Here is a 12,392-nt window from a genome sequence, read left to right as displayed (position 1 = left end):
ATAACTAAAGCTTTATAGCCACACTGTTGTTTTTCCATGAACTTAAAAAAAATCTCTGCTCAAATGCCCTGCCCTGAATGCTTCTCTCTGCTTCAGTGTACTGTTTCCCATCAAGACACAACTGAAAAATTTCTGGAAGGCTCTCGTCATGTAGCTGAAGAGTGCCAAAGAAATGGATTACTATTCAAAACTCATTGCCATGTTAGCTCATATAGTAATGACTACATCCTGAAAAGTCCTGATTGGCATCATGATTAAAATAAAGGTTCAGGACAAGATTGCTGGAGTTGAGTGACAGCCCAGGCTACTAAATCATTAATTGCACTAAACAGTCTGTGATTATATACAATTTCATTAGCTTTATAGATTGCCATTATCATTTTCCCTTACCCTAAGGAGACAAATACGGTACAATCAATGTAATTAATTTCTTGTCATGATGAAAGATTGAGAATTTCAATCTTTTAAGGTGAAAGATTAATAATTATACATCTAAACAGAATGTACAAAATGCCAGCTCATTCATCAAATTCCATCATAGCAATGAAAAAAGAACTTATCCTAATTGAAAGGAGATATAATTTATATTCACATTATAATTATAAAACTCAAGTGTGTGTGTATATATATATATAAACTTGAAGATGCTTTTCTCAGATTTGATGCAATGGTGTAGCTAGTGAAAGGAGATTTTGTTTACAAATATATAGAAAATGGAAACTTGGTCTTATAATAAGAAATTATTGTTTCTAATAATTAGAACTCTGGATGGGTCTTGAGGGGAGGCACACATCTCAGCTCTGTGTCATTTAAGAATAACAATGCATTAAACAGGAACTGCAGGTAAGAATGATTCAATAACAAGGTAATATATGCAACACGGTTCTTAGGATTTCCCACCTCTGGTTCCTGTTCTATCCTGACCTGGCTTAATCGCTTTGTTTATTGGTATGCTACAGTATGCAGACTCTATAAATAAAGATTTGTATACCTACAGAACAGAAACGACTATATATTGTAATAATACATACATATAACTTTTTTATCCTTTTAGTTTAAAATGAATTAGGTGGAAAAGGACAGCTTCCGTAAGTGACTCAGAAACAGAGAACAGCCATGAAATGGTTAAAGAACAACAGAATAATTTTATAAGAGGAAAAAACAAATGCTGTGTGAATTTAAAAATGCATTTTTCCTGTTAATCTATTAAAGATAAATTAAATGGTGACTAAGAGCCAGGCAGTATGGTGGGTGCTGAGAATGTAATAAAATATATACATATATTAACTCAGGCCCCAAGGTCTCACCATCTGTTCTGGAAGCCAGATGCGTAAACACATAACTATACAGCATGTTAGATGGAATCATAGAAAAATGTGCTAGGTAACAGATAAGGAGCTTACCCTAAGGACAATAATTAACTTTGTGAAGCAGGGAGTGGGAGGATGAAGAATCACATAAGCCAGACTCTGAAGGGCAAATAGGAATCCACCAGGTGGCCTAAAGGGAGTAGGCATTCCAGCATGGGGGAAGAACTGTGTGCGAAGACACAGAAGAGGACAGAGTGGCCTCTTCAGGGAGCATAAGTGGTGTTCCAGGGCTAGGGCTTGAAGCGTTTATCATCTCAAGCTGCCAACGCAGGACGTGTTTTATAATACTTGTATGCACCTCAGGGGTATTATCCCAGGATTTAGGGAGCTGGCCATGCTCTGAATCTAAACAGGAATTCTGCTTCCTAGGGCAGGCTACGATACATACTTCTGTGTTTCATTTTATTCTCCCCTATGCCAGTAGAAACCTAGTTACTGATCTGAAGCCAGCGAAGAGGATCTGTAAATACAGCCTTCTAGTCCAACAGAGGCCTCTGTGACCAGTTTCCACAGAGCTCTTTGTTTCTAATGCTGGAGGAGATGGTTTCATTCCCTGGCAGAAGTGAGTGCTGAGTATTTTGACTGTACAACAAAATCAAAATCACTTGCCTTTGTTTGACCCATGCCCACCCCATGGAAAACAGTGGATTATTCATGTGGAATAAATCCTGCATCACAGGAATACATTTCTGACTGAAGAGGTTTGTTTTGCTAGTTTGGATTCGTCTGCCTTTACAAGGCTTGTCCAAATGGCTTTCAAGTCCCTGTGCTTAAAGGAGACTCTATTTAGGATGCAGTAAGGCAGGACATGATTACAACAAAACATTGAATGATTTCATTATAGGACAAGCCCACTGTCACAATCTATAGCCCTTAATTCCTTGACTAGAAATGTTACCTGTTAATTGCCAGAGACCTGGTCTGGGGAAGGGGAAGGCTGGGGAATGGGATGTTGTCTGTCATCATTGGGCATCTTGACTCTGAAAAATCAGCACTTCTGTTTTTTGGTTCCCAGCCAGAACCATACAAGAGGGTCTTCCTTAAATAATAATAATAATAAGAAGAAGAAGCAGCAGCAGCAAAGTCTGTCTCTTTATCCTACCACCCTTGCTTTATCCCCAAAACACCATGAGAATTAGTACTATCTAGTGGGTAGCTGAAAGGGAGGAGACAAAAGATGTGCCTCATTCTATAGCCCCCACTACCCAGCCCTTCCTCTTTGGGGTTGCATGTAACTGCTGGTGGAGGATTCCTTGTTATCTTCAGTCTTGGAGTTTCTTGATTGTCCTCTCAGGCCATGTTGGTAATAATTAGCAGATGGGTTTGTGAAGAAACAAATTTCCTCTTCCCCAGGCCTATAGGAAGGAGGCTATTCAGGCGTTTATTTGGGGATCAAGGTAAGGACAGTATCCAGCAGGATGCTATTTGGAATTGTGAGGTTATTTCTTTCCCATGATCTTTCTCATCTTTCTCATGTTCAGTAAATATTCTCTTGCAGCCATATCTTTTTAGCAATTCAGCTACCATTTGCAGCAAACATGTTATTCAGTAGGCAACTGGTATAAAGAAGCAGAAACCATATTTCCTCCCTATAAGAAATCTGCAGTGTATTTAAAAAAGAGACAGTGAGTCTAAGTGCTTAAAAGCATTGCTGGATGGTGGTGGTGAATAGTTTATATTTATTTCTCAAGATCTCATTTTAAAAACCCATAGGAATTTTCTCCTTTTATTTTCTACAAAGAACAATTAAACATTCATGATTTTGATCAAGAATATAAATATTTGATTAAAATAAAGCCCAAACTTGTTATTCTCCTTCCTGTATGGGTATTGGATCACTCAGAGATGAGTGTTAGTGTTAGTTCTGAGCAAGAATCAGAATTACCCTTGCTATTAAAATGTATTTGAGGAGAGTAAAGCTCTCCTAGGGGCTGCTATAACTGAAGAGGTCCTTTTGAGTTACTTAGATTAATGACTCCAGCACTGAGGAGTGAAAACGAGGTCTGAGTCAGCTCTCTCTCTGTAGGATGCTCTATCAGTGGGAGCCGGGTTAAGATTTTGATGAAAGATGGTTTTTTAATGTCATCGGGGGACTTCAGCTGACATTTATAAAGCGTTATTCTGTTTGTCTTATTTAGCATGCTTATTCAGCCAAATAAGAACCATGCTTTCAGCATGGGCTGAAACCCTGTCTCTACAAAATATTTAAAAATCAGCTGGGCATGGTGGTGTGCACCTGTGGTTCTGGCTACTGGGGAGGCTCAGGTGGAAGGATTGCCTGAGCCCAAAAGGTTGAAGCTGCAGTGACCTGTGATTGCAACACTGCATTCCACCCTGGGCAACACAGTGAGACCCTGTCTCAAAACAACAACAAACAAAGCACATTTTCCTCCTTTTATGCTCTGGAAGAGCATGGGGAAGAAATACCAGTTTTATTTTCTAACTTAGTTTAAACCCTTGAACATAAAGACCATGCTTCTACTTTTTCAGTTCTCCAAAGAGATGTACGTATAGGAAGACACACTATTAATGCTTGTTGTTTAATTCATTTTTCAGCCCCCTGTGTCATGTACTACAGTTGGTAGTTTATAATATTTAAATCTTTTGAATGATATAAGAAATTCTGTCTCAAAAACGTATAAATATCTGAAGAAAATTTGAAAATTAAATTTAAAGCTGAACCTTCAGTATGATAGCTCTTCCTAGGATGACATCTTGCCATCCATAACACATCTGTAAAAACATCCATGTATTTTAATTAGTACTTATACCCTCATCTCACTCTATAGGTTAGCTGAGGCAGATTATCAAAATATGCAATAATCCGGAAACCATAAAGTGCTAAGGCTTGAATTAGACTCTCTGGATTTGAATTCTAGCTCCCCTACCTATAGGCTCTGTGTCTTTGGGCAAAATGCTTAATCTCTCTGAGCCACAGACTCTTGAGTTATAGGAGAGGTTGACATGAGTATTAAATACACTAATCCATGCAAAGTATTTAGCACAGTACCTGACCCACAGTTAGCTTCTGATAAATGTTAGAAAGCACTCAATAACAAAAAAGTAAAATAAATTATAAATATAGATCAGGATCAGAGAAAATATCATTTAGAAGATTCTATTCTAAGGAGTTAAACTGCAATTATGCATTAAATCCTAACCATGAATTAAGCTGAAGCCTAATGACCAAAGCGTAAGGGAAACATGACTAGTCAGTGCACACTGTTAATAAAGTTATCTTTGGGGAAGGTAAGTGAAATTTTTATTGGCTGATAGAAAAGCAGTTCTCATGTGTGGCTTCAGGTGGGGAAACACTGGGCGTGTAGTATAATGTTGCCAAGTCTTAACATTAAACTCCCTAGGTTTTGGGTGGTAGCCTCCTAAAACCTGCTTAAAGGTATGCCAAAGGCATGATGCCAGCACGTAAAATTCACAAGGGCCCCCAGAACATTGTTGCATCAGTTATAGACTTTTTTTTTTAAGTAACTCATGTATTTTTTTAAGTTTGCAAGCTAGAGCTTATAGAAGAGATCTATCTTATTTCCTCTGTCCACTTTTACTTATATATAGGATTTGGAAGTTTTCTCCAACCCTACCCAGGGTACCTTTTATCCATAAATGCTTTCTTTGTCATATCCCAGCATGCAGACCACTGCCTACCCTGTTTCAGTTCAATGTCCTTTTGTTCAGCTGCTGTTACATGTCAGCCCTCTGCTGGGTGCTGGATATGTCTGTTCTCAAGGAGCTTAGTCTGCTTCCCCTTTAGATAAATCCTGCCCCCTTTCACCTGCCAGACTATAAGCTCCTTGGTGGCTAGGGACATTATTTTGCATATTGTCAAATATTCAAAGCCTAGCAGGGTATCTGGCACATAATATAGATGCTCAGTAAATACTGTTGAATGCATAAAGGGGATTCTTACAGTCCTCTACATCGATAGGTGTGGGAATGTTGGCTTTTAACACAAATCGTTGCATGTCTTATATAAAGTCTCTTTCATGCAGCACACAGAAGATCCATGCTGCTGCTGCTGCTGCTGCTGCTGCTGCTACTGCTAAGTCCATTGCTCTTTGTAGGATCCTCTGCCATTTGCTAAGTCCATTGCTCTTTGTAGGATCCTCTACCATTTGTGGAAGGTCCATTGCTGATAGTAGCCCTAACTCTGACAGAGAGACTGGCTTGCTATTCACCATCTCTGTTTCCTTTTCTTTGTGGACATGCAGCTAGACTCTATTTCCCAGCCTCCCTTGCAGTTAGGTATGACCATGTGGTTAATTCTGGCCAGCAGAATAAAAGCAGAAATGATAGGAGGAAAGGATAGCACATGGGAAATTGTATGGGTCAGGTTTAGAAGTGTGTCACTCCCTCCTCTGTCAGCTGGATATTGATACCTAGGGTAAGCAGGCATTGCAGATGGCAGATTCTCTGCAACCTGGATCCCTGAGTGACTATGGAGCAGAGCTGCTACTACCCCTGTCTCCTGTTCATTGAACTTTGTGTGAGCAAGAAAAGAAAAACATTTAATGTGTGAAACCACTAAGATTTCCAATATAGACTTTTTCTTTTATTGCCTGCCCAATGGAGGCCTTTCCTTAGGAAGAATAGTCTCTTACTGATTTTCACCAAGTTGATCTTTCAGAAGCTTTTTTTAAAATCCCAGAACCAACTGCAATGCATACTTTGGTCTATTCGTGGAAAAGGTTTGTCACAACTGATTCTGTGTGCCAATGCTAAAGGGATAGTTATGTTTTGTTCAGTAAGCTTAAGTCAGTAGCAGAAGCAAGGAAAAAAAAAAAATCCTAGTTCCCTAGTACAGTGTCAATTCTCACTCCTCCCAGCCACTATAATGTGATTTCCCCAAGCCAAGCAACATTTTACAAAGAGCAGCTGTCTTCTTAAGAAGAAAGGACTTTTTTCCTGCTCATACATGCCATTTATTTCAGTAGAGCATTCTTGTGGGCCAAGACTGAACAATTTTGAAACGCGTATTGTAGAATCAGATACCAGTGTTGAGTGTTATAAGGTAAAGAGTTATTTGGGACATTTAAAAAACAATAAATGACATGTCAGCTCTTCAGAAAGGGTGGAGAAGAGTTATTAAGAATATCGTCTTTTAAACTGGTAGCTTGTGGGCCATGTTTGATATTAACAACAAAATCTCTCAAAGTATTCAGTTACATTTACTATAGAATACTTCTAATTGTTCTGAGAACATATAGTACAATATTTAAGCACCCAGGCTCTGAACTTAGACACCTTGGGTTCAAATCCTACTCAACAACTCTGTTGTCTGTGTGACTCTGGACAAGGCATCTAATATCTCTGTGTCTTGGTTTCCTTTATGGAAAATGACGAAAAAATAGTACTGTGTACCCATTGGAGGAATAGATTCAATATCTGTGTAAAACAGCACAATTCCTTGTAGAGTAAGCTGATGTGATAATATTAACGAAAACAGAGCTGGGCACAGTGGCTCACACCTGTAATCCCAGCACTTTGGGAGGCTAAGGCAGGCAGTTCACGAGGTCAAGAGATCAAGACCATCCTGGCCAACATGGTGAAACCCTGTCTCTACTAAGGGTACAAAAATTAGCTGGGCATGGCGGCACACACCTGTAGTCCCAGCTACTCGGGAGGCTGAGGCAGGAGAATCGCTTGAACACGGGAGGCAGAGGATGCAGTGAGCCGAGATCATGCCATTGCACTCCAGCCTGGGCAACAAGAGTGAAACTCCGTCTCAAAAAAAAAAAAAATTAATGAAAACAATGAATGTTACTCCTAATTATTTTTAATGATTCTAGGTTATTCAAATTTAATGTATCCCAAAGAAAAGTCTTGGCAGTAAGTAGGTAGTGTGGATATATCTCTTGATTTTCATTGTGCCTCAAGCCAATCCTGGGGGATCCCAGTAAAGGTAAGAAAGGACTGAGAAACTAAGTTTGTGTGGACTACTTGGTCTCTGAGAGTCATTCATTGTCAATCAATATATTTAAGCACCTGTTATGTGAGTTGGTATTGGATTGCCACTGAAGGCTCACTGGTTTTATGACAAGTAGCCATGGAAGGGTTAACACATATTGCAGGGAGAGTCAGCTCCTGTGCCCTTGTTACTGTTGTCAGTCAAAATAGCTTTTATTTACCACCTCAGTTATCTCATACTTAAAAAGGTTTAAAAATTTGTAACTCTAGTGTAAACACATTTAGCCATGCCACTGAGTAAATGTGCTTATTTCATCACCTGAAGAATAATCATTTACTGCTTTTTCACAGTTCTCTAATAACTAAGAAAGTAGAAGCATTTTTATTTTCCTAGTTTATAATATCTTTCATCCGTTCTACTTTACAGGAATGTTGTTTTTGGTAGCACAATTCCTAAGACTTCCTAAATCTTGTCTTACAAATATGGGAAATTGTGGAGGGTTTTCAAGTTTCTAGGTTGCTTTTTTGTTGTTGTTGTTATTTTAAAACTAGAGAATCAGAATACAACTGTAGTAAAAACATTGGCAAGAGTTTCAGATTATTAAGATTAGTAGAAAGTTGCATGTTCCAGTTTATGAACAAGAACTGCAACTCCACAACTGTCTTTTCTATACACAGATGATGTTCTAATTCAGTCCCTTCTTGTGGATTGCTAAGTTTTGCTGGTTTCCTATCTAAGAAATGAAATGAATTTAATTGGTTCTTCCACTTATACGATATCTTAAAGTAAGTTATTTTAGGGAAATCAATTTTAATCCTATATCCTCCCTGGAAAATGTCAGAGCATACAAGCAGAGTGGCTTTCATTCTTCTGCTTTTAGTATCAGAAATTTTGTTTTTGTGCTTTACTATTTTTTCCTTCAGTTAATGCCCTGAGTTAATTTAAAGAATGTAATTCCCAATTATCTAATCAGTCTCAAAAGCAATATAGAAACTAGAAGTCTAACTGTAGAAAATCTTTTACAACTACCACTTAATACTAGTCAGTAAATTCTAAGAATAGTTTAAAAGCATCCTGACTTAAGTCATCCCACTGGAAAATGATTTAATTATCTTAGAACACTCAAAGTTTTAGAAAATGATTAGAATTTCTGAGAGAGGGGAAAAAAGAGACAAACCCTATTGTTGGAAGAGTTTGTGTGTGCCCAAGCCTTCACACTTAAAAGAATAACTGTTAGAATTGTTTTTTTTTTTTAATCTAGAATTATACTAAATATATTTTAATGTTTTGGTTGCTTGTAAATCCTGCAATTGATTGCTTAGACATACACATAACAATAGGTTTGGCATCAGCATTGAAGTTAACCTACTACCATTTGATGAGGTTTCAGGTCTTCAGTAATTCATCTTTAAGAAATCATTTCCAAATCTATGTTGGATTTTGCTATTGAATCTAATTAATTTTGAATAAATTAATTTTATTTCTTGGAATATTTTTGAGTTTTTCCTCTAGTGTGGTTAATGAAAAAAAATCTGCATATCTGAAAAGAAATGGACTTAGAATCATCTTTAATAATAGAAATGACAATACTTAAAATTATTCCCATTGTGTACTATGGTGTAAATACTCATAATTAAGACTATCCAGGCATTATTCAATTTTGAGAAAGCTGGCATTATCTAGGGTATTGCAATTGTTTTTGCCAGATAAAGCAAACACATTATATGACTTTTTAGGGAATTAATTGTGTATGCTACTGCTAATCATCTAGTCCATCTTAGTAGTTAAAAAAAAAAACCTGGTTAAAATGATGACTGAAACATATATAAAACCTAAGAAAGTTATTTTAATGTTTCTCAGTCAACTGTGAGGCATACAATCTAATGTGCCCAGTAAAAACAGTGTTTATTCCATTATGGACCGACTTAAGTAGTATCATCCCTGATAATTTTTTTATTGTATGCTGGACATTGTGAATGGTACCTGGTTGGGTGTTGGCTATTTCTGTGTTCCTATAAATGTTCTCGAGCTTTGTTCTGGGACACAGCTAAGTTACTTGGAAATAGTGTGATCCTTTTGGGTCTTGATTTTAAGATTACGTAGATCAAGATTTAAGATTACAAGACAAGAGCAGTGTTTAGTCTAGGGGTAATTATTTCATAATACTAACAAAAGACTTTGTTCAGACTACTCTACCAATCCTAGGAATCATGAGTTTTTCCAGTTTGGCTGGTGGGAAGACGACTTCCCCGCCTTGTGTGGGTTCTGGGTGTTGTTCTCTGAAATGGTTTTGGGTAGTTCTTTCCCTCACTCTGGCTAGCGTCTGCACATGTTTTGCTGATCGGTACTCTGCTGAATACATTAGGGGAGCCCTCTGTAGATCTCTGGAGTTTTCTCCCTATGATGCTGTCTCCTCTCTGGCATTCTGCCCTGGAACTCTAGCCACCTTGGCTCCCTAGACTCTTGGCTATAGTCTTCAACTTGGCAGTTCTCTTTTTTGCCCTGCAGATTTCAGACTCTCATCAGTCAGTAAACTAAAGCTTTTCATTTGCTTCCCATCTCTCAGGGATCACTGTCCTTGTTGCTGATGTCCCTTGGGAACCACTGCCTCATATATTTTGTCCAGTTTTTTAGTTACTTGAGGAAGGAGAATAAATTTAGTCCCTGTTATTCCATTCTGGTCAGAGGCAGACTACTGTCAGATCAAATTTTAAAAGAATTTTGATCTTTTAGTTTAATTTTCCAAAATATGAGTTAAGAGTCTCTTATGATATTATCTCCAAATGAGACGATTTCTCAGGGAATAATCTAGATGGAACCAGATGATTTCTTAATCCCATCTAGCTATAAAACCTGTTGTGACAATATCTGGTTTTTACATTTAAAGCAGTGTCTTAATGAAGATTTTAATTCAGACAGTGCACTTACTGCATAATAATGACCATTTTTCCACCTGTTATCTCCATCTTCCTGTCATTCCAGTAAATGGTGAAGATATAAAACTGGTAATGGGACATGGTAAACTGTTTCTGCACTCATTTTTTTTTAATTGAACTATATACTAAAAAGCATGGCTGGGTGCAGTGGCTCACTAATCCCAGCACTTTGAGAGGCTGAGGCAGGCAGATCATGAGGTCAAGAGATCGAGACCAAACTGGCCAACGTGGTGAAACCCTGTCTCTACTAAAAATACAAAAATTAGCTGGGCATGATGGTGGGCGCTTGTAGTCCCAGCTACTCCAGAGGCTGAGGCAGAAGGATCACTTGAACCCAGGAAGCAGAGGTTGCAGTGAGCTGAGATTGCACCACTGCACTCCAGCCTGGTGACAGAGCAATACTCCGTCTCAAACAAAACAAAACAAAATATAAAAATTGTTATATCCTTTGAATCATTAACCCCACTTGTTTGGAATTATAGCCAATGTAAATAATCCAAGGTATATAAAAAGCAATGTTAATCATGATGCTAATTATAATGGAGAAAAGTAGAAATAATCCTAATGTCAAAGTAGGTGCCCTAGATGGGATGAATGCCCAGAATATATGAAGAGCTCCTACAACTCAATAACAAAAACCAACCCAACTAAAAAGTAGACAAAAGACTTGAATAAACATTTCTTCAAAGAAGATACGGATAGCCAATAAACACCTAAAAGGTGCTCGACATCACTAGCTATTAGGGGAAAGCAAATTGACAACATGAGAAATTGCTTCACATTCATTATGATTGCTATTTTAAAAAAAAATATATATATATATATATTCTGGCAAGGAGGTGGAGAAATTGGATCTCTCATACATTTCAGGTGGGAATGTAAAATGGTATAGCTACTGTGGAAAAAAGGTAGTTCCTCAAAGTGTTAAACATATAGTGACCATATCACCCAACAATTGCATTTCTAGTTACATACTCAAAAGAATTTTTTTTGAGACAGAATCTTGCTCTGTTGCCAGGCTGGAGGGCAGTGGCGTGATCTTGACTCACTGCAACCTCTGCCTCCTGGGTTCAAGCAATTCCACTGCCTCAGCCTCCTGACTAGCTGGGACTACAGGTAGAGATGGGGTTTCACCATGTTGGCCAGGATGGTCTCGATCTCCTGACCTCATGATCCGCCCACCTCAGCCTCCCAAAGTGCTGGGATTAAAGGTGTGAGCCACTGCACCCAGCCACTCAAAAGAATTTAAATCAAGGACTCAGATACTTGCATACCAGGTTGATAGCAGCATTATTCACAGTAGCAGAAGGAAACAACCCAAATGTCTATCCACAGATGAAAAGATGAACAAAATGAATGGGAGTCACATTCATGAGACAGAAAGTAGAATGGTAGTTGTCAGGGGATGGGACAGGGGGCGAGTGTAAGTTATGGTTTAATGGGCACAGAATTTTTGTTTGTGGTAGTGAAAAAGTTCTGGAGATGGATGATGGTGACAGCTGTACTTGTGAGTATACTCAGTGCCACTGAACTGTACATTTAAAAATGTAAAAATGGTAAATTTTTAATGTATATTTTACCATGACAAATCTTAAAAATAGGTGCCTAGTTAAATAATTCACATTTCAAAACAGAGTAGCCTAAGAAATGCTAACCAACCAATCCGTCCTGCTCTGCTTCCTCTCCAGGAGTGACACACGCAGCCATCTGGGCAGCATGCATTTCTTACCTCAGTGCAGCTGTTCCCCCTGAGCTGAGGACATCTGCTCAGGGCATCCTGCAGGGCCTTCACCTGGGTTTGGGAAGAGGCTGTGGTGCCATGATTGGAGGCGTGTTAGTCAATTATTTTGGTAAGAATGGCTTTCTCCCGTTTTTTTCTTTTCTATAATTAAAACATAATTTTTTTCCAGCAATACCTCAATAAACAATCCAATTATTACTGAAGATTGCCCAAAGCTAAATTCCAGTATTCATAATCTCTTTCTAGATTTCATGGTAGTCATAATTGTAAAGCAGCATGCTTACGTTGTTAAGCTGATTTGAGCCAGCCTGTAACTGTGCACACTCCTCTGGACAATCAGCTTAATGAGATGCTACAGAGATCCCTCAAAGGAGCCAAACAAATGAATTAGCATGAGTGCTTTTAGTCTAAAATAAGGTACCTTA

General features: G+C 38.3%; 1 protein-coding gene across 4 annotated transcripts in view; it reads left to right on the top strand.

The window, feature by feature from the left end:
- MFSD6 (major facilitator superfamily domain containing 6) overlaps positions 1–12,392 on the top strand; it is a 98,335-nt gene that overhangs the window by 67,710 nt on the left and 18,233 nt on the right. For all 4 annotated transcript variants that reach the window (XM_050751877.1, XM_050751879.1, XM_050751878.1 and 1 more), the window contains exon 4: positions 11,915–12,076. In XM_050751877.1, the coding sequence (XP_050607834.1) occupies positions 11,915–12,076 (162 nt within the window). The remainder of the gene's footprint in view (positions 1–11,914; positions 12,077–12,392) is intronic.

This window comes from Macaca thibetana, chromosome 12, assembly GCF_024542745.1.
Source record: "Macaca thibetana thibetana isolate TM-01 chromosome 12, ASM2454274v1, whole genome shotgun sequence".
Taxonomy (NCBI): Eukaryota; Metazoa; Chordata; class Mammalia; order Primates; family Cercopithecidae; genus Macaca; species Macaca thibetana.
This window is presented reverse-complemented; position numbering and strand designations above follow the sequence as displayed.